Genomic DNA, 21,118 nt, shown 5'->3' on the forward strand with positions numbered 1-21,118 from the left:
CTCACACCTGCCCACACATTACCAGCCATCAGTAGCATTGATTTTAGAGAAAGGTTTCTCATCTGTTTTCACAGCTAGAAAATTGGAAATACATCATAGGGGGTTCGGCTTGAACAAAAACTGAAAAAAGGCACTCTGGAGAAAATACAGTTTTGTTATATTATTTATTTTATTTGGCAAGTAGATGCTGCTAAAATACATACAAAGTTGTTAAATAGATTTAATGCTTTTGGTTAATCTTGGTTATAGTCTCGAGCAGGTAAAACATCTCTTCTCTCTTGAGGGACTTGTTTTCAAATTAGAGCTAGTACTTTGCATCCTAACAATATGGGAGCTATCGCCTGAACATTATTATCAACAGGAGTTTTCAAAGGAACCACTCTGAGTGCAAGGTTTAGCCCAAATCTGTAGGTTTCAGGTGACCTTCATGGGGCCCTGAGGCACCTGGAGTAAAAAACACAACTGGGAACCACACACTAAAATGTAATAAATAGATTTCAAAGATGGTTTTACAAAGAGAAATAGGCATAAAACAGGAGATGCATGGGCAGATTGGAGTAACATACCAGTGCTTCAAAATAGGTAGATAATGATCAAAAGGGACTAGGTGTGATGAGAAATAGTTTCTGCTTTAAAAATACATTAATGTTTGTGAGAGAAGAAAAGTAGCTTGATTCCATAGCGCATACCACTTTATTACTTCTTAATAATGATTGATATGTTATCTAACGACTGTAAAAAATAGAACAGTAATTCATAAGTATGGCATAACACCAGCCTGCTACTGATTAGGGTGTATGGATTTAACAAAAACATAAGCAAAATTGGGTGCATGAGGATGGGCATGCTATAGTATACTGTACATATGGAGCATGGCACAAATGGAACTATATATGGCACTAGGATATATATATATATATATATATATATACATACATACACAGGAAGTTCTAGCCATGTAAAACTACTACACTCTATGACCTAAAGTATATGGATATCTGATCGCCTTGTTGGCCATCCCATTGAAAACCATGGGCACCCTTTGCAGCTACATCAGCCTCCTGACAAGGCTTTCCACAAGATTTTATACACCTGTTAGCAATAGGTGAGACTGAAACATCGGAACTCATAATTAGGAGTGTCAATATACTTTTGGTCATATAATGAACAGTATATTCATTCATTAAGTTATTATGCAAAGACTGCTTTAACATGGTAAAGGAAGTGAAACTGCCACAATGAATGATATTTGATGGTCCCTCTTTTTATGAATATTAAATTAATTTCAATATGTACTAATATTCCATTCCCAATTACATCAAGGGAGAAAGTATCTTTGATATACACAGTAGTCCTCAAGAATAATTTATAATGTCTTACTTGTTTTCATACTTGCTTACCTTTAAACTTAGTTTAAGTTATATAGGTTGAACACCATCATGTTTTTGTAAGTTGCTGTTATGAATTTTTGTTCACTTAATAAACAGTCCACTTGTCTCCATTGTTTGCCTATTACCTTTTTTATTTGCTGGACTATCACTAGACCTTATTAATTTTACGTAGTCCGTTTTTGACCCTTAACCACCATTATTCTGGAACCCCAGGGTCAGATGCCTGGATATGAATGTCAAATGCCAGGAAATGAATAAGGTCAGATAGCTTAACTCGTCCCCTATAAAAGCACACAAAGTCTTCTGTATTTTCTTAGCTTTATTGGAAAAGTCACAGAAATAAAGGCACTTGTTGGTTGTATAGTGTTGGGAAAGTGCTTCTCTAGAAGAAGGTGCTTTGTTATGAGTGGAAGTGCTTCTGCAAGGGGAAGGTAAAAACGGATTGCCTTGCAAGGGAGAAGATAATCAGAACCTGTACTCACAGAGGCTGCTGAGATAGAATGTCCAGGGGAGAGATACAGGGGAACAGGAAAAACACCAAGAACAAACCAACTACAGAAAAGTTGCAGGGGAGGAGGAATAGCCCAATCTCAGCTATGAGAATTGGAAAGTTGCCAGGGCAACCAGCCCCTTAAAGGGAAAAAGGGAAATAACAAAATAAACAAACTTGTTCCATGACACTCCCCGTCTGGTATCTGGAGATACCACTATATATAAACTTATGTGGAACATATGTAAATACACAACAACAATACACAAGTCCACATTCTCACTGTGATGTAATGCCACTGGCTCCAGGGTTCCTTCGGCAAGGGATATCCGGTGGGTGCACAGTTCAGACTACCTGTGCGCTTCGCAATCCGTCGGATAGGTGGTCAGTTTTCCTTTTTTTTTTTTCTTTTCTTACCTGGGCCTGATTGGACACTAGAAGGATAGTCTCTGTAATAGGCCTTATGAAGGTTTTCACAGTCCCTTGTTTGGCAACTCTTACTTCAACCTTGCGGATCCTTCCATCTGTGCTTGGGATGGTTTTAACGATAAGACCCATAGGCCACTCGTTTCGTGCCACCTGTTTGTCTTTTAACAGGACAACGTCTCCTTCTTGGATGTCTTGTTTGATAGCTTGCCATTTGTGGCGTTCTTGAAGCGTCACAAGATACTCACGCCTCCAACGGTCCCAAAATGTGTTAGCGAGGCACTGCACCTGCCTCCACTGACGTTTATACATGTCTTTTGAGTTAAAGTCTCCGACTGGAGTAGGAATGTCTCCTACCTTTTGCGTAAGGAGCATTGCTGGAGTCAGAATGCTTGGTGATTCTGGATCTGTGGAAAGTGGGACTAAAGGCCTTGCATTGACGTCTTCTATTGATAGTGCTTGCTTGTCATCATTCCCTGTCATCTGGAACACTGTACATCCTAGGTCATCAGTGCATTTTTCTGACTGAAGAATGTCTCCTTGTGTTTTGATCGTATACCCTTGTTTATCTTTGTTTCCAAGCTTCTCTTTGACATGGAAGTGATATGGACATGGTTTAAAGAGAGATATACGACCGTTCTCCAGTAGGTTTGTTCGTAGAGCTTTTACATTATCTGGTTTGCGTATCTTGTCAATACACACTTCGCCCACTATCACCCATCCTAGATCGAGCCTTTGTGCGCACGGAGCATTATGCTCCCCATTTCGTTGTTCACGGATTTTATGTGCTCTCATGATGTCTCTGCCAAGTAACAGCAAGATCTGGGCACTTCCATCTAGTGGTGGAATGCGATCAGCTATCGCCTGCAGATGGGGATGGTGGCGTGTCACATCTGGTGTAGGGATTTCGCTTCTATCCTCCGCCATATGATTGCACTCGATGAGTGTGGGGAGAGGCATCCTTACTTTGCCGTCCACTGAACATATGGTGTAGCCATTTACTCTCCTCCCTGTTGTTTCTATCTGCCCTGCGCACGTCCGGAGAGTATAAGGGGAGGTGTTATCTTGTATGTTGAAAAGGTCAAAGAATTCTGACCTGACCAACGATCGATTGCTTTGATCATCGATGATGGCATACATCCTTATGGCTCTTTCAGGTTGTCCGTCTGGGTGCACGGCTACAAGACATATCTTAGAACAAGATCTGCCATCACTGGCTTCCCCACAGACCTCGGTGCATTTAGATGCTACAGATAGGGGGTGTGTGCTTGGATCTTCTTCCTCCCCGCCCTGCTTTGTAACAAGGTTAGGGGCCTTGATTGTTTTAGTCTTAAATGTCTCTGGATGTAAAGCTGCTACGTGTCTGTCACTGCCACACTCTGTGCACTTTATAGCTTCTTTACACTCTTTGAATAGGTGACTTGTAGAAGCACAGCATTTAAAACAAATCCCCAATTCTCGGAGTAGGGCCTTACGCTCCTCTATGGGCTTCATTCTGAACCCAATACACTTGCTAAGCGGATGTGGCTTTCTATGTATGGGGCATTCTTTGTTAGGGTTTTTTGGTTTCTTGTTTCCATCGACCGACTGGTCTAAACTCATTTGAGTCATAGAGGACACGTCCGTTCTGTGGACGGAGATGGGTGTTCTAGTGTTATTGTACCTGGCTGCAGTATGTGTATCTAACATGAAGCTGGGGTCATTTTTTGACCGGGCTGCTTCGCGAATGAAACTCAAGAAGAATGAGAAAGGGGGGTAGGCAACTTGCTTCTCACGCTTATATTTTGAGCCTTGTGAAGTCCATCTCTCTTGGAGGCTGTAGGGTAGCTTTTCCAAGATGGGTTTCACTCCACGAGCAGCATCAAGGACATTGAGCCCTTTCAGGGATTGGTCTGTCCTTGAAGATTCCAGCTCCTGCAGCAAGTCCCCAAGTTCTCGCAACTTTGAGTAGTCTTTGGTTGTAATTCTGGGAAAATTGTCTACTCTCTTGAAGAGTGCGTCTTCGATCGCTTCAGGACTACCATAGCATTCTTCTAGTCTCTCCCATACTAAATCAAGACCCACTTCGGGGTGATTAACATTTGCTGATCTAAGCCTCTTTGCATGTTCTGCAGATTCTTTCCCCAGCCATTTGGTTAGTAGACTAAGTTCTTCTCTTGCCGAGAAGCCCAGACTCTTGATAGCGTCTTTGAATGTGGATTTCCATATCCTGTAATTCTCCGGACGGTCGTCGAAGTTGGTAAGACCTGTCTGCACCATGTCACGCCGGATCATGTACTTGCCCATGTCTGTTAGGCCTGATACATCGATATGTCGGTCTTGTTCTGGTGTGGTTTCACGGAAGGGCCTTGTGTTCTCCCTTTCCTTGGCCTGGATGTTTGATGATCGCTGATCAGTGTGAGGAGCTGTTTCTCTATGCGTGGGCCTACCTGAGCTGTGAGACTGTTGCAGTATATCTATATGCCTACTGGCGTGTGGATCACCGCTGAGAACCTGGCTATCCCGGGTTGTGCGTACCCTTGAAAGAACAGCGTCTATTCTTTGTGGACCTAGAGAGTCTTCAGCGTCTGAGATGTCACTCAGGCAATTCCGAGATGGTGTACTGGTATTGATGCTGAGGAGGCTCCTTACATAGTTTGCGGTGCGTTGATTTATATCTTCTGGAGCTGTCTGGTCATAGGTCTGCTCCCCGCCGTCCTGTAGTGCGGCTGCTTCAAAGACTTCGGCTTGCGCTATGGCGGCGGCCGCATCCTCTTCCTTGCTTAGGGCTTCCAAGTTTGCATCTAACTCTGCCTTCCTACGTGCTATGGCAGCGTTGGTGGCTGCTGCGGCGGCCACTGCTGCCTGCTCCTCCTCTTCTATGCGGGCTCTCTCTGCCCTTATGGCCGCCTCTTTCCGACCATATTCGGCCCTAGCACGCGCGGCCTCTGCGGCGGCTCGTGCCTTGGTGGCATTCGCGCTTGCACTAGACACATTAGATTTCACTGATTTGCTTGACCTGGAAGAATGCCTGGATGTGCTGGAGCGCTGCGATGCAGTTTCCAGGAGGAGCTCCTTTCTTTCACTTTGCGCCTCCATAATGGCGGTCTGCACAATGCCGTCGTGTTCCCTATCGATTGTTTTTTGCAGCTCGCGTTCCCTCAGGCTATTAATTGTGTTGGTTCTTGTCAGATAGGTGAAATATGCTTGTGACAATGCTACATAATGTCTATGACATGACTTGATTTGAGTTATGGCTCGCTTAATGTCCTTTTCTTGTTCGCCAGCATTTGTGGCATCACTCATTTCAATTTCGATTTCTTCCCATGCCTTTTCCAACTTAGCACGGTGCATCTCAATGTCAGCTTCATATTTTTCACAGGCTTTTTGTGTCAGTGTAACTGTTCGCTTAGGCCTTGCGCCTTCCTGCATCTGTTGCAGTTGTGTCGCTGTTTCAGTGTCTGACCTGTCACTCTTATGTGTTGTGTCTGGTGAGGGTCTGAGTTCTTCCATGCTGCAGGTGTGTGTAGGCCTTTAGCCAGTTCGTGTGGCGTGCGGTCTGTAACCTGTGTCAGCGGTTGGAGCCGTTTGGTGTCCTGCAGCAGTCGGCGTAGAGGTAGCTGTACTCACAGGTATCCGTAGCTCTGATCCCTATCTTGGCTGATGTCCAGTGGCGTGGCCCTTGGTAGCCTTAACCGTGGGGACATGCACAGGGGTAAGTATAACTGTTGTTCCTAACTTAGTAGCTGGGCAGAAGGTTAACCCAGGCAAGACACAAGAGTGATAATTCTGTGAGTAATACACTGAGCTGGGTTGCAGCGCTGGTGCCTTTATATTGAAGCTGTGGAAAGCTAGAGCTTTCTGTGCTGCTCCCAAAGCACATGGTATCCGTTTTTACTATTCTGGAACCCCAGGGTCAGATGCCTGGATATGAATGTCAAATGCCAGGAAATGAATAAGGTCAGATAGCTTAACTCGTCCCCTATAAAAGCACACAAAGTCTTCTGTATTTTCTTAGCTTTATTGGAAAAGTCACAGAAATAAAGGCACTTGTTGGTTGTATAGTGTTGGGAAAGTGCTTCTCTAGAAGAAGGTGCTTTGTTATGAGTGGAAGTGCTTCTGCAAGGGGAAGGTAAAAACGGATTGCCTTGCAAGGGAGAAGATAATCAGAACCTGTACTCACAGAGGCTGCTGAGATAGAATGTCCAGGGGAGAGATACAGGGGAACAGGAAAAACACCAAGAACAAACCAACTACAGAAAAGTTGCAGGGGAGGAGGAATAGCCCAATCTCAGCTATGAGAATTGGAAAGTTGCCAGGGCAACCAGCCCCTTAAAGGGAAAAAGGGAAATAACAAAATAAACAAACTTGTTCCATGACAACCATTTTTGCAATAAGTCAATATTTTCATCTCCATGTTTCCCATATAGATTTAATGAGGCCTAGAGTTTTCAAACCTGTGGTAGAATAATTTTAGTATAACTTGTTGGCAGGCATATGTGGGGGACCAAAAATCCCAAATCTATAAAAATATATGAGCTGCTTACCACCCTGTTATGTTTATGTTAGTTGTGTTTCATATTAGAGAAAGTCTGACTAAAGCTGGTATTACCTAGTTATCTTGTTTTTATGTCATATTGCCTTTATACATATGTGCTATTCATATATATTGCTTGAGTAAATTTACTTGGCTGCACTATGCAGTTGTGCATGGAATTAATCAGCAGCAGAGCATCCCTCGTCATCAGGAGAGAACAATGGAATTTGCTTGCTGTCTTAAACAATACATGTTATATACAAACAATAAAAACACGTAATATTCTGGGTTCAGGGATACCATCAATGGTGAAAATATGCATTGATAGTAAGCTATGCCTTGAATGTGTTAAACTGTTAAACTGTTACTTTAAAGCAAAGAATTTCTGTTCCTTTTACATTATCACATTATTAACCATCAGAGAGGTAAAAAAACTGGATTGTATTATCTCTCATAAGCATTTAGTGGCAGGCTGCTCTAAAATTCATAAAACACTCGCATAGGCAGGAACATAGTAGGGTCATGTAACTTGATGTTACGTGACCTTGCAGTAAAATCGTGGCTGCGAGTAGCTAGAAAAATGTCTCCAGGAAGGTAAAGGGTTGAGGGGAGGGAGGCAGTTTGGGTGAGAGTTAGAGATATGATAAGGGAGTTAGAAAAGGAGTGAGTATGTAGGTATGTATGTTAGAGTGAATGTGTATGTGTTAACATAAGTGTAAAACAGAGTGTGTGTTAGCATGAATGCATATGTTTAAGTGTGTGCATGAGCGTGTATGTTTTACAGTTCCACCCTGCTTGCCAGGCTCCTATATATATTATCCCTATTGTGGTGCTGTTTCCACTTGCAGCCTCTAGTGGCCACTCTTCTGGGTTTGGGAACTGTGGCTACTACTAATTTGTGTATACATGTCCTATCCTGCCTGTGCCAGCACCCTGTCCAAGGGCTATCCTGCCTGTGCCCTGTGCGAGGGCTATCCTGCCTGTGTGCAGCTTCCAGTTTCTGTGGACGTTCCAGCTCCAGCCTGGTTTTTGTGCCTCCAGTCTGTTCTACCCGCCGTGCCTGGTTGCAATCCTGCCATGCTTGGTTCTGTCTGTACTAACCAGTCCTGTTGATACTCTCCTATGAAGCTTGTATATCCAGCCCTGTATGTTTCTTCTAGCCTGTCTGTACCTACCAGTTATTTGTCATGCATCGTGGGGTACAGACAGAGTCCATCATATTCCCTGCTAGAATAAAAAAAGCAAACTGGCAGGAATGGATTTCCCTATGCTACATTGGCATTGTTTAGATTTAGATAGAAGAGAAAAGCCTCGTCTAAATGCCCCTTCTGGTCTCATACATGCTTCACCCTGTTTTGTCAATACTTCACTAAAGTCATCCAATATATTTTCACCAAATGATCCATTTGTGTAATGTTGCCTTAAGTCCAGACAATGTTCTTGCTAATCTAGTCTTTAGAAGTGGACCATAATCTTCAAATCAGAGAGACCCTCCTGCCCCCAACCCCTTTACATTAACCATTGAGAGGATTGTGGGGATATCCTTCCATAATAGAATTAATCAAAACTTTCATGCATACAAATTATAGAAGCATGTGGCTTGAAAGGGGTTACATGTATATTCATCGACATTATGAAACAAAATACACTGTAGGAAGGGCTGGCCTAGAACAGCTGTGTATCTAATGATTTTATTTATTTACCATTTTTACTGTTAGGTATAACAAGTTGTGTAGGTGAGTTTCTGTTCCCAGCAGCTTCTTTCTTCTGGTTTATAGTCGAAATGAAACTGCTGAATGTAGAAAACTGTCCCTTGGCTCCTCTCTCCATCCCCTGTAATTAAAGGAAGCAATTACTGCAAATGTTGCTTTACAACCAATTTCCCACCTGCAAATTGTACTATCATAAGAACATATGAGAACACAGAGTTTCAGAACCTTTCTGAAGAGAAGATAATGAGGTCATTTTTATATAAACATGCATATATAGAAAAAAACAAATGGAATAAACTATACATTGTATAGGTATGAATGCATCATTGCCAGAATACCAGTGGGTGCAATGAACCACTAATTTGATCGGTTTCATTCCATAATTAAGGATCTTGAATGTGAGACAACTTAAGTAAACAAGACTGAATCAAGGTACCTTAAGTACAATTTTTAAAAGTTTCACTACATGTAAACCATTTGGTCAGTTGTTGATCTTCAGACCACAATAGAACCAGGTACACGGAATGATGGTCTGAGAAGCTGAGCTTGATGACCCTATAGATGCAGAAGGTTCTCCCATGTACTGGGAACGATAGGTTCTCCTATGTTTGGTTCCATAGCAGAGTTCACATTACTAAACACTCAGCTATGGAAATATGTGAGCTTCTATTGGCCTATTTTTTCAGTTACCTTATTGTGAACTTTTTGTTTTGGCATACTGTGATGCCAACAAATAACTTCTTGTGTAAGTTGCTGTAAGACTGGGTGTAGGAGTGAACTTTTATGTAGTTTTAAGCGATTGTTGCAGGTTCATGGGCCAAATGATTATTTTCTGCCATCAAATTCTATGCTTCTATGTAACACAAGTGCCTCTGCAGTCGATAAATTTACAAATACAAAATTGTTGCACATGTATGCACCAAGTTCATTTGTGTTAATTTTGAAGTATGATGAATTATACAATGAATATTATATGAATTATGTTCCAATTTTAAATATATTGCAATGTATGCTAAAAGCTAACCAAAAAGTCTTGTGATATACCTGATGGATCCACAGTGGACAAAGGGATGGTGCTTAATTTCATTAAAAAATCTGCTCAATTATACCATGGCTGTTCTAAATTAACATGTTCCAAAATGTAGAGTACTAATTAACCTAGAGATTGTTCAGATCTGTTAGGTAATGTGTTAGCAGCTGCACTTTATGCTATGCCCAGTATGCTTGTGATTGTAGTTTTTTTAATCTTGCTTCACTTTTCATTGAATGGTTGATATTGACTTATGTTAAGCAGAAAAAAATACTAATACTTGGTATGTTTTTAAAAAAAAACATTTGTTAAATAACAAACTATGCAAAATCCTACAGGTCTGTCACCAAAGCATTAAGATCACTAGGAATTTGCATGAGGTTACACACTCCACCCAAGCTACTCCAACGCTCTGCAGTTGTTATAGGGTGTAGGCATGTGTTTTGCTACACAAACACAGCCATAAATACATCTGGGAAGGTTGCCTGTCGCTTCCACAATAAGCACTTGCAGGATACATAGACAGTATGTAACACCTCTTCATACTTTGAAAATGTAGCATAAAGGTACAGATTACAATGCAAAACAAGTTACATGTTTATCCATCCACACTGTGTCAATCATTCTAGTCCCTCTGTAACCAATATATAAAATTTGATATATACATGTTTTACCTTTGCCCATGCAGTGAGCCGCTTTTAGGCACTATGGTGCTCTGCATCTTTGGTTTGTTTTTCTGAACCCAGCCTATTGTAACATTTTGACACCAACCCAAATGTTAGTCAAGCTAATTGTTCTTTTAGTCATGATCCTGGCTTCAATCCAAATATATAGGTTAAGAACATGCCCAGGTTCTGACTGAACTTTCCACCTGGTGAATCTTCAGAATGTGGGAGGACAGCTCAAACAAGAGGGCTCAACCTGTGGGGAGGTGGGTGTCTTCCTGCTAAGCTGCATCTGATTCTACTGTAGATATTATAAAGGCACATGCAATTAGGTCCATGAATATTTGGACAGTAAAACAGTTATCATAAATTTGGCTCTGTACGCCACCAAGATGGATTTGGAACTAAGTAACCAAGATGTGATTGAAGTACAGACTTACAGCTTTCACGTGTGTGTATCTACATCCAAGTTGGGTGAATGGTTTAGGAATTACCTCCGTTTTCATACATAGTCCCTCCATTTTGAGGTGTGCAAAAGTAATTGGACCAACTATTATTATTATCATAAACAAAAGTATCATTCTCAATACTGTGTTTAAAATACTTTGCAGTGAATGACTGCCTGAAGTCGGGAATACATGGACATCACAAAATTCTGGGTTTACTCCCTTGTGATGCTTTGCCGGGTCTTTAACGTAGCAGTCTTAAATTACTGGATTTATTGTGCCTTCAGTTTTGTCTTCAGCAAGTGAAATGCATATTCAATTGGGTTGAGGTCAGGTGACTGACATTAATGAATATTTAACTTTTTTACTTGCTTCAGCGGTATGTTTTGGGTCATTGTCCATCTGTACCCTCCTATCTATTTTGCAGCATTTGGCTGTATATGGTCTGATATTATAGTCCTATAGACTTTAGAATTTTTCCTGCTGCTTCTGTCAGCAGTCATACCATAAGAAAACACCAGTGACCCAGTTCCACTGGCAGCCATACATGTCCATGCCATGCCACAGATGATGTGGTAGGCTTCGGATCATGAGACATTTATTTCCTTCTCCATACTCCTACCATCCCTTCATTCTGTTATAGATTGCTCTTAGTTTGATATGTTCAAAGAATATTATTTCAGAACAAGGTAGGCATTTTTATAAGTTTCCTGACATAGTCTAATTTGGTCTACATATTCTTGAGGCTTACCAGTGGTTTGAACTACCCTCAGATGAAAGCTAATCTACTGCATGGTATAACTCTTCCACTTCATTGTGATAGCACAGGAAGAACATGGACTAACTTCAGAAGTAAGCAGTAAAGAGTAAAGCAGCCTTTAGGAAAAGAACAATGGCCTTAAATCATTTTAACAACTTAGCAAATACTGATACACTGATGCTGGTGTATAAGGATTGTTGTATATAAGGATTGTCTGTACAAAAGAGTTTATATAAATCAATGTAAACATCTGTTACTAGGGTAACAATGCTTTAAAGTGGAATTTTTTTGTTGAGTTCTCAAAATGGAGTGCTATTTTAAGTTGTGTGGATCTACTGTTTCTCAAGAATGGTTCATATTTTTGGCCAGTACTTCCTGTTTCTTTCTTGTGGTTGTAGGAAGCCACAACAGATGATGTTGGAGTTCTAAAATGAAAACAGCAAGGAGAAATTATCTGTTGCTTCTCCCTACAGACTAATAGCCTGGAAACAATTTTACTGACACCATCCATTTTTTTTTCATTTGTATCTTCCAACTGAAATCACACCAAATTCCTAATCAAGGCATTTCATCCAAATCTTTTTTCCCCAATAATCCTTTACTGAACACTGCATTGTGATCCATTTGGATCAGCCCAAGTGGAAAGCTGGACTGTGTAAGATGACTGCTAGGACCTCTTGCTGTAGAGATTGTGAATGATTGTGCAGTTCCTCCACATAACTGTTCTTACGAATATCATAGGGTGAGGCAGCAATTTAAAACATGTAATGAATGAAATAATTGCAGCTGAAATCACAGTGATTTCTGTAAAGATTACTGTAAAACCTTGTGTACTATTTGTTCCTATGTAAAATACACAGATGTTATTTTCTCAGAATGTTGTAGGAAGATGTACAATTTAGTATATAAAGCAAATCCATAGCTCAGCTGATCAGCACATCCCATTATGTGACACATCTTTTTATTCCCTGTTTCACTATGTGCTTTTTTTCTGCCCCTCCACTGTGCGCCTTTTGTTTCCCTTAGTTCAGTTTCTGTTTTTTTATTAGTCCCTCGCTTTCCTGATGTTGTTTTTGTCTCCACTTGCCCATTTTTTTTTTCTTTGCCTCCTTTGCGGCTTTGGTTGTTGTCCCTTTCCCCACCCCCTCATTCAGTTTCTTTCCTCAACTCCTTGCCTGCCAATGTCAACAATGAGCATTCGCTCATCAACTAATATTGGCACACATAAAAAGTTGTCATCACATTTCTAAAACCTCATAAATGTATTTCAGAGAATAAGACACCCCTAAGGTGGAAGGATATTATCAAAAATTAATTAATACTAAAAATATAATACATCCAATCGAATGGGATGTCATGGCTGGCTCTACTAGGCTATTCAAAGTTCCCCACGGTTAAAATGTTGTCTGCTTTGTACACAGAAACATATTTGACGTCAGATAAGAACCATTCGGCCCATCTTTCCCAAAACTGTATTAGCCTCTACCACTGCTGCTAGGGCTCATCCACTTACCTACAAGCCTACCAGTTATACCAATGAAAAAACCCTATCAGTGAAAACTTTGTTACATAAGATTTTTTTAGATGACCTCTTGTTCTAACATTTCTCCTCCTCTGAAATAAAACTCCTTTATGCATTTAAATGTTTCTATCATATTCCCTTTGTAGCACATCCCTCTTCTCTGTTCCAAGCTATACATGCTGACATTTTAGTAGCCCTCTTCCAGAATGCTCTCCATAATGTCTATACACTTCTGGAGATGGAGTCTCCAGAACCATACACACTAGTTCAGGTGTGACCTCCAGCCTCCAGCCTTCCCCAATTACAATGGAAACTCATGGAGCCAATCCCATGTACCAGTAACCCTGTAGTAAATACCAGTGCTGAATACTATAAATCTTCAATTTTAGTGCAAAAAATTACAATGTAGCTATAAAGAATTTCATTCTGCTAAAAAGTACAAGGGGAGAGTCTAAAACTAGAGGGTCGGAGCTTTAAATATAATGTAAGGAATTTTTACTTTACAGAGGGTAGTACAATTTTAAACATGCATGGGATAGGCATAATGCTTTCCTGGATCTAAGACAAGATCAAGGCACACTTGATGGGCCCAACTGGTTCTATTCTGCCATCAAATGCTATGTTTCTATGTAAAAAAAACTGTTAGCCATGTACAAATCATGCCAAGGTAAATACTCTATGGTACATTTAACATAATTCGGAGAGGGGAAGACTCTAATGAACATATGGTTATGTCTTCAAACAAAAGTAGAATACATCAAAAAGCTTTTTCATTGAGATCAATGACTTTCAAAACAAAAGTAGGAAAGACCTGATGAATTAACACTGTATAAATAAACTTTCCTCATAGATACTGCGTAGCTTTCAATTTAATCAAGTTATAGTTTCAAGTATATTATATGTGGTATTTCTTTTGTGAATATACCACTGAAAATTGATTTTTTTTCACTTGAGAAAGTTATTTGTTGTTATTTGTAGATATGTTATCAAGAGTAAGTTAGAGGGCAGCTGCAACAACTAGGCCCAGTTCCATATGTTATGTATTAATGCTTGTAACTATTGGTTTGTATGTTTTATTCAGTTGATCTATACCTGCAAAGCTGTGTTTTCATGTGTTGTTTATTTGATCTATACATTAACTACATGAAGGAGGAAAAGAAAGTGGTGGTACAGTGAAGGAGGGGACAAAGGGACTCTGTTCCCTAGAAATGCTGCTCAGCTCTCCTAATATGCCACTCTGCCCCCCAGATATGCTTTATGCCCCCTAGAAATGCCACTCTGCCCCCCTGAAATATCACTCTGCTCCCTAGAAATGTCCCCCCCCAGACTTACCAATGTACCTCCAGACTCCCTGGGGAGAAGCACCTGCATGTCTGTATGTCCCTGGCATTGGGGCGATACGAATTGCGCATCCCTGTGCTAAACCCCGATTATAGGCTGCACCCCCACTTTAAAGACTTAAAGGAAAATACGATACTTTTGTTTTTTGTGGGGGGTTTTGGTGTTTTAGTGGAGGGCGTGATTGTATGCCAGGGAGAGTGAGGCACAAGCAAAGGGTCCATTCAATATTAAAGATAGCCCTGGTTGGGAGGTGGGGAAAGAGACGCCCAAGCATTTGCCAAAGTGATAGCAGGAAAATTAAAATGCACCACATATATTAAAGTGCATATCATGGCAGGCACAAGGCCAGCCTTCCTTCCTAAAGGTAACTGGCCCACCCTTGCTCTTTATATGTTCTGGTCTATAACATGTGAAACATATATTTAGAAAGTAAGTAAGACAGGGGCCGTCTTTCCTAATGTAACCAAGCCCATTGTACCCCAAATTGTTTGTAGGCTACTGTGCTACTATATGACAGCACTTATTGTACCTCCCCTTTTATTATACTGCAAAATGGGAAGAAATTCAGATAACATTTAATAAAACAAATTAACATACATATGTGTCCTGAAAAAAATTGCCAACATGGTCACCCTAGTCACGACAGCTACAGATAGGAAAAGAAAGTCATCAGACTAGAAAAAGTCAGAATGACAGTGTGGAGAATAATCATCAAACTGGATAAAGCAGTTCTATTAAAAGAAATAATACAGTGAAAAAGAGGTTAGAAATGCATTGTTTTTGCAAGGTGTTCTTGTCCCCTTCTAGAAGCACAGAATTTTAAGAATACCAATTTTTTTTTTCATCCTCAAGAAAAGCTCAAAATATATCAAATGCATTAGTTTTATTAAATTCTGATACCCGTTGGGAGAAATCAATCTTTTTTCAAGACTACTGCATTCAGCATGACCTAACGTTAACAATAACTGAGCAAGCCTATTATTTGCCATATTTTTGTAAAATGTAAAATGCATTGAAGGGAAATCTATCCTGTGTAGTACTACCTATGGTGAAGCGTGAAGCACATTAAACACAACACAATAGCATTCTGGTGAGCAGCCTGTAACTTAAAAAAAACCTGAAGCGAATCGTTCAGCAACATTTTATATAATAATATTTATGTTTAAACACAGCCTTGTGTAGTATAACATTCAGTATAGAGGTACCAATTTGCATAAAATACTATGTATTAATGAATAATTCTGTGATAACGGATTAGAACAAATTATGCCCAGTGCCATGTCCGTTCTCTTGCTTTCACGCCTATCTAAAACATCCAGTCAGTTTTAGTACAGCCTTATGCATTTTGCAGGCATCGTAATATCATCTAATGTATTTGCCCATCCTAACTTTGCTGCATGCATCTCATAAAAAAAATCTTAAAGCACAGTTTTGGATGTGACAAACTCTCTTTCCAAGGTCAGATGGAGATCAAGCTCCAGTCCTAAGTCTCTTTAAACCACTCACTGTCCCACCAGCAGCCTCAGAAACTTTTGATATAAATATTAGCAATATTTCATAGTTAAGTGCTGTAAGACCAAGGAGACAGTGATCAGAGGATTGATATTGGACTGGGGTTGTTTGGGTATGATGAAGTCCTATATAGACGAAGAGCATCAGGTATGCGGGTGATCACTTGTTGCTGTTATTGAGACATTTGGTTTACCCATAGAGATGAACTTTTATTTAGAATTGGGTCCAGCCTCGTGAGTGGTTTCAAAGTCTTAAATTTGGATTTGTCCTGAAAACCCAAATGTTCGGTCTTTTTTCATCATGCTTGATTTTTTAGCAGGAGTTGGATACCTGCAGTCTCCAGATTGTTTTAAAGTGAGTGTCTACTTTAACTTGAAATGCTGTGCTGACTGCATGGTTGTCTGCCGTACGTTGTTTTGGTTGGAATGCCCTAGTAAACTATTTAGGTTCACCATGCCAATCTAACTGAATGGTATTGTTGGTGAGAAATGCTTGTGCTCAGTAGTGCTAAGGTATTATATTACCCATTTCTTAATTCTTTGCTTGTTCCTTACCAGGAACACTAATGTATGAACCAGTAAAGTGCATAAGTTCCAGAACCGTAAACAACATAATGCCACAGAAGACAAAATATGTTAAAAAGATTCTCTCAAACACAAGAATCAAAAACTACTCCCAGAGAATATAGTCTTAAGACATTTGTGATATCTTTAAGTGGTTTAATTCCCACAGAGAAATCTGAAGTCACATCAACTTTCAAGGCCACAGATGTGGCGAGGTGGCTTCTGAGAGCTCCAAACGATATCTGAATCTACAAGTTACTCAATGGCCCTTTCAAGGGTATCACAAACTTCTTAAGACTCAAGATTCCCTTGTTATCAAACATAATGCTTCTCTCATGTTGCACTCCTAGCTGCTAAACTCTGCCACTCTCATAAATTCACTACAATTCATAAGCCATAGTGAGGTGTCCTCTAAGTAGCTTTCTAGGCACCTTCAGATTTAATTAGTAAGCAGCCATTGCACTACATTTAGCAATGTATTCTAAGATACAATAAAATAATCATTACCTTATAGCAATGGTCACTTTCTGAGAAACCTAAAGGCACCGTCCACCAGAAATCTCTCCAGCACCTGCATTTTGGAGTTGTGTTCCCTTCTGAGTCTTTGCACACAGGAAATGACAACACTTTTTTGCCAAATGTTTACCCTGTTTCTTTATTTTTAGTCTTTGTGGGGTTCCAGGAGAATGATTCTTTAAGGATGTACTGCACAAACCTTGGTAAACAAGGAAATACATGTACAGCAGATATGAAAGACTGGCTGTGCGCTTGTTCGTGACATGCTGCTAATAAGGTGTATGCATTTCCACATCACACATCGAGATAAAGTATAATCCCTCTGAAATGAACCGACAGCTGATTGCAGAATGCTCAGAGAATAATAAGTGAAACATAATATCCCAGCAGGAAAATACTATCTGCATAAGAGATATTTTGGCATCTCACCGGCTATACATTTCCACCCCAAGGTAATCAAAGATAGATTGTAAGCTCATTTGAGCAGGGGCCAACTCACCTGTTGTTTTTGTATGTCATCTTGTTATGTTATATACTAATTGTTATGTCCTGTCTACCCTTTGTATATCTCTGCAGACTCTGATGGTGCTATATAAAACAATAAATAATAATACTGGCAGGGGAAGTAGAAAAATATCTAGAAATACCCTGAAAATATTTAATACTGATTGATAAATATACATATTTTTTTACTATAAGAATCAATGCTCCATTACTCAATACAGTATAATATATAAGTTTTGCAATTGCCGAAAATATATATGCAAATGCACACAAGGGTGCTATGTATAAAAGTGGTCTTATCACCATAGCAACCAAAGAAGCATTCAAGCTGATTGGACGGTTCCATCGGTAGCTATAGTAGTGAGACCACTTTTTACCCCAAAAAATGGAATAACTTTTCATACAAAACCCCTTAAATGTTTTATTTTGGTAATGTTTATTATTTGTGTTATATAAAAAAAACACAAGTCACCAATTTTCGCTTAAATATAATAATATTTTTCTTTCCATACAAAAATACATACCGTACGTAATGAATATATTAAGTGAGTTAGAATTTACAGATTACTAAATATTATTTATTCTTCATAGTTTGCTGTCTTGGATTGGTTGATATACATTTCTGGGGTAAAGTGCCAAGCTCTCACCATCCATCAATCCTGACTAGCAGAACATTCCATCAGTGCTCTCTATAGCAACACATCAACAATTTCCCTTAAGCAAGAAAAGCAGACACAAATTATCCTCTTTTTTAGTTAATCCATTAACAACATAGATTTTATCTGAGATGGAAAACCAGGTTTCTTAAATCTATTTTTATGTACAAATTTTAATTACATTATTTCCCACAAAAAAAAATGTGTTGACAACAATGCCACTGTCCTAAATGGGAAGACCTCCAATTTGATTCACGAGAGGTTAAAAAGTCACAGTATTGCTAATGGTTTCATGTTTTGCGACTATATTCTGCATAATCAACAAACGCTATAGGAAAGGTCAACATCTTCATCTCATAATACGTGGATAATGTATAAAGGGCAATTCTGGCGCAAAGTTAAAAGGATGCAAACACCATAGTAACCAGCTCCTACGCTTTAACCCCTTCCGCACCAGAAATGCACTTTATACAGAAATCCTGATGCAACTAATCATGGCTGCTTCTTACTTACTGGAGAAGACATTGGATCTCAGTAGATTGGTTTCAAAACTTTGCACAAGAGTTGCTCATCATAAATAATTCCCAATAAGTAATATTTTGTTGAATGAAAGATGTGGTTTTAATTAACCTTGTCATAAACTGAATAATTTAGAATAATTATTTTTAATAATTTCTGACGTGTATATGGCTGTGATGTGTCTGAGAGTGTGTTGAGCTGAATCTGTAAGCCCTAATGTGTGTATGATGCTCTCTGCGTGTTGGTGCACTCTCTGTGTCTCTTTTTTAGTGTATGTCTCTCTCACACACATCACTATCAGTTTATCTTGATCTTTATTTATCTGGCCTTTTCTAGATTGTGTAGTTTGTACTACGTTTGTCTGGAAAGAACTAGATCTGAGAGTATTTCTAGGTAGTTTACAGCTTCCCATGTCAACATTCCAAATGGAAGCTCCCACAGATGGTGTGATATCATCATACTGTAAGCAATGGAACTACCCCTTTAAATAAGGGAGGCAAAAGTTGTGAAATCCAAAGCATGCAATCCAAAAAGGATAAAAAAAAAGGTTCCCATTTCCTATTATAAACAAAAAATATATAATAACCGGCATAACAACATCTACAAACTCAGGCCAATGCAGAGGCACAATTCAACCTAAAAACGCCACTGAAAAATCAAAACTTTTTTTAAATTGTTCAATCAAAACTTTTAGACAAAATATTCTGTTCTAGCCTTAGTATCTTGCTTGTTAAACCCTTAAATTTAAGTTAACTGTCTTTGATGGTCATTCAACAACATTACCAAGTATCAGTTATTCTAGCTCATGAACACAAGCTTATTCTCTACTCTGTGGTTTCACAGGTTCAGTTTAATAGTTGCTTATTATAAACCATACAGAATAAACCTTTAATTATCGGATTAAAGAAAAAAACACAAATCCTTCACAGAAAAGTAGCTGTCTGATATAGATTGAAGAGCAATGAATCAGTCTCCTTTCTAGATTCAAGAAAAATATTTCAATACAAAGCCACAAACCATCAATGTGAATATCTACATCTTTTGATATTACCCATTAACAAGATATATATTGGTAAACTATTCATGATTATAACCGTATCATAATGTTATATTTGATGCAAGAAGGATTAGATCCCTTTTTTTTAGCAATAAATCCAGTAGACTTCCTTGACTACCCCATCAAGAAGCATCTCTCTCAAGCCAATAATCCACAACACAGTGATGACCCATAAGACATAGGTTTCCTTTTTACATTAGATTTATTTATATCGCGCCAGCGGATTCCGTAGCCAATCAGAGTCGTTAGGATAAATTCGGCCCATGGTTTGTGATGAAATTAATTGTTTCCATGTAACTTATAAAAAAAAAGTGCCCCAAGAAAATGGAAAGTTTCTTGAGATTCACAGATGTTACGCAACACATTACATGATTACCCTTCTTGGCTTTAAATGGTATAATCAGAGACCACCTAGTATGAGTTTAGTGAATCCTAGTTGTAATTATGTAGCAGTTATATGTACAGGATAATGTACCCCCATTAATTGTCAGGGGTAACTATAGTTCAGGAATTCTCAGTATTCTCAATACACAGCAACTGGATAGCATTCCTTATTGTTAAAATAAACTATACATTGCTGTCTAGATATTTAATAGATCGCTATTACCTTTGTGTTGCATTAAATGCTAGGATGATGTATTATAAGCTGTCCTTGAGAAACTAGTATAATGCTGATGAAATGAAATGAATTATAAGCTATGCCTGCATCAGTTCTTAAATACAGACCCTTAAGAGGTTCCCATTATGTGCTTTTTTTAAGCCAAGATTAACTATATAGTCGATGCTAGCGATTGCATTAAAGTTGTCAGTCTGTCTGCCCCTAAGTGAGTGCGGATGTGTGGAGTAGTGGATGCAGAGGATGCTGCAGCAGAGCTGTCAGGGCACTGCAGACAGATATTTACCCCAGAGGCTGCACTGGCTGCACACAGGATGGGCGGCAGTTTGTCTCGCTGTCTCTCCTTCTCCTCCTGGGAGCCCAGATGCTCCTCTTCCATCTGGTAGTCTGTAAAGAGAGGCTCAGATCCGGCTGAGAGTGAGGTCTGCACAGACATGTTAACCGATGTAAATCGGATGATGGCAAGGTCTCTTCAACCACCCCAGCCAGGAGGAGGGCGAGGGCTATACACACACCAACCCCTTCGCTGCACTTTATTCTCCGAAAGGCGAGTGCCCGTGCCTCCTGCAAGGGGACCCAGCAATAGTAGCTAGTCCTCCACGCTGCATGTCATCAAATGCCAACAGCCCCCATCAGCAGGTGAAAAAAAAAAGCCAGCCTCCAAATCGACACAAGCGCTAAATCGACTTAGTGCCTTTACGCTGGTGCATGGGCTTTAGCCTTCAATAGCCCAAACTACAATGCACCTACAGCCGGAGGCGCCATGTTGTTTATAAGATGTTCCTAGAGACCAGCTTGGAGACAAGGGGATGTCTTTTCGGGGCCCCAATACGCTCTTAGCGCAGCAGCCAATTAGCAGTGATACTACGCCGGTGG

The 21,118-nt window shown here is 39.7% G+C and overlaps 1 protein-coding gene across 1 annotated transcript in view; it reads right to left on the reverse strand.

The window, feature by feature from the left end:
- LOC149298943 (putative E3 ubiquitin-protein ligase HECTD2) overlaps positions 1 to 20,678 on the reverse strand; it is a 42,851-nt gene extending 22,173 nt beyond the window's left edge. The window contains exons 1-2 of the mRNA XM_089486789.1: positions 20,529 to 20,678; positions 8,527 to 8,656 (exon numbers count right to left, since the gene is read on the reverse strand). Of these exons, the coding sequence (XP_089342915.1) occupies positions 8,527 to 8,656; positions 20,529 to 20,678 (280 nt within the window). The remainder of the gene's footprint in view (positions 1 to 8,526; positions 8,657 to 20,528) is intronic.
- Positions 20,679 to 21,118: the final 440 nt, after the last annotated feature.

This window comes from Sceloporus occidentalis, unplaced genomic scaffold (genome assembly GCF_023333645.1).
Source record: "Sceloporus occidentalis isolate IW3139 unplaced genomic scaffold, rSceOcc1.0.p SCAF_30, whole genome shotgun sequence".
Classification (NCBI taxonomy): Eukaryota; Metazoa; Chordata; class Lepidosauria; order Squamata; family Phrynosomatidae; genus Sceloporus; species Sceloporus occidentalis.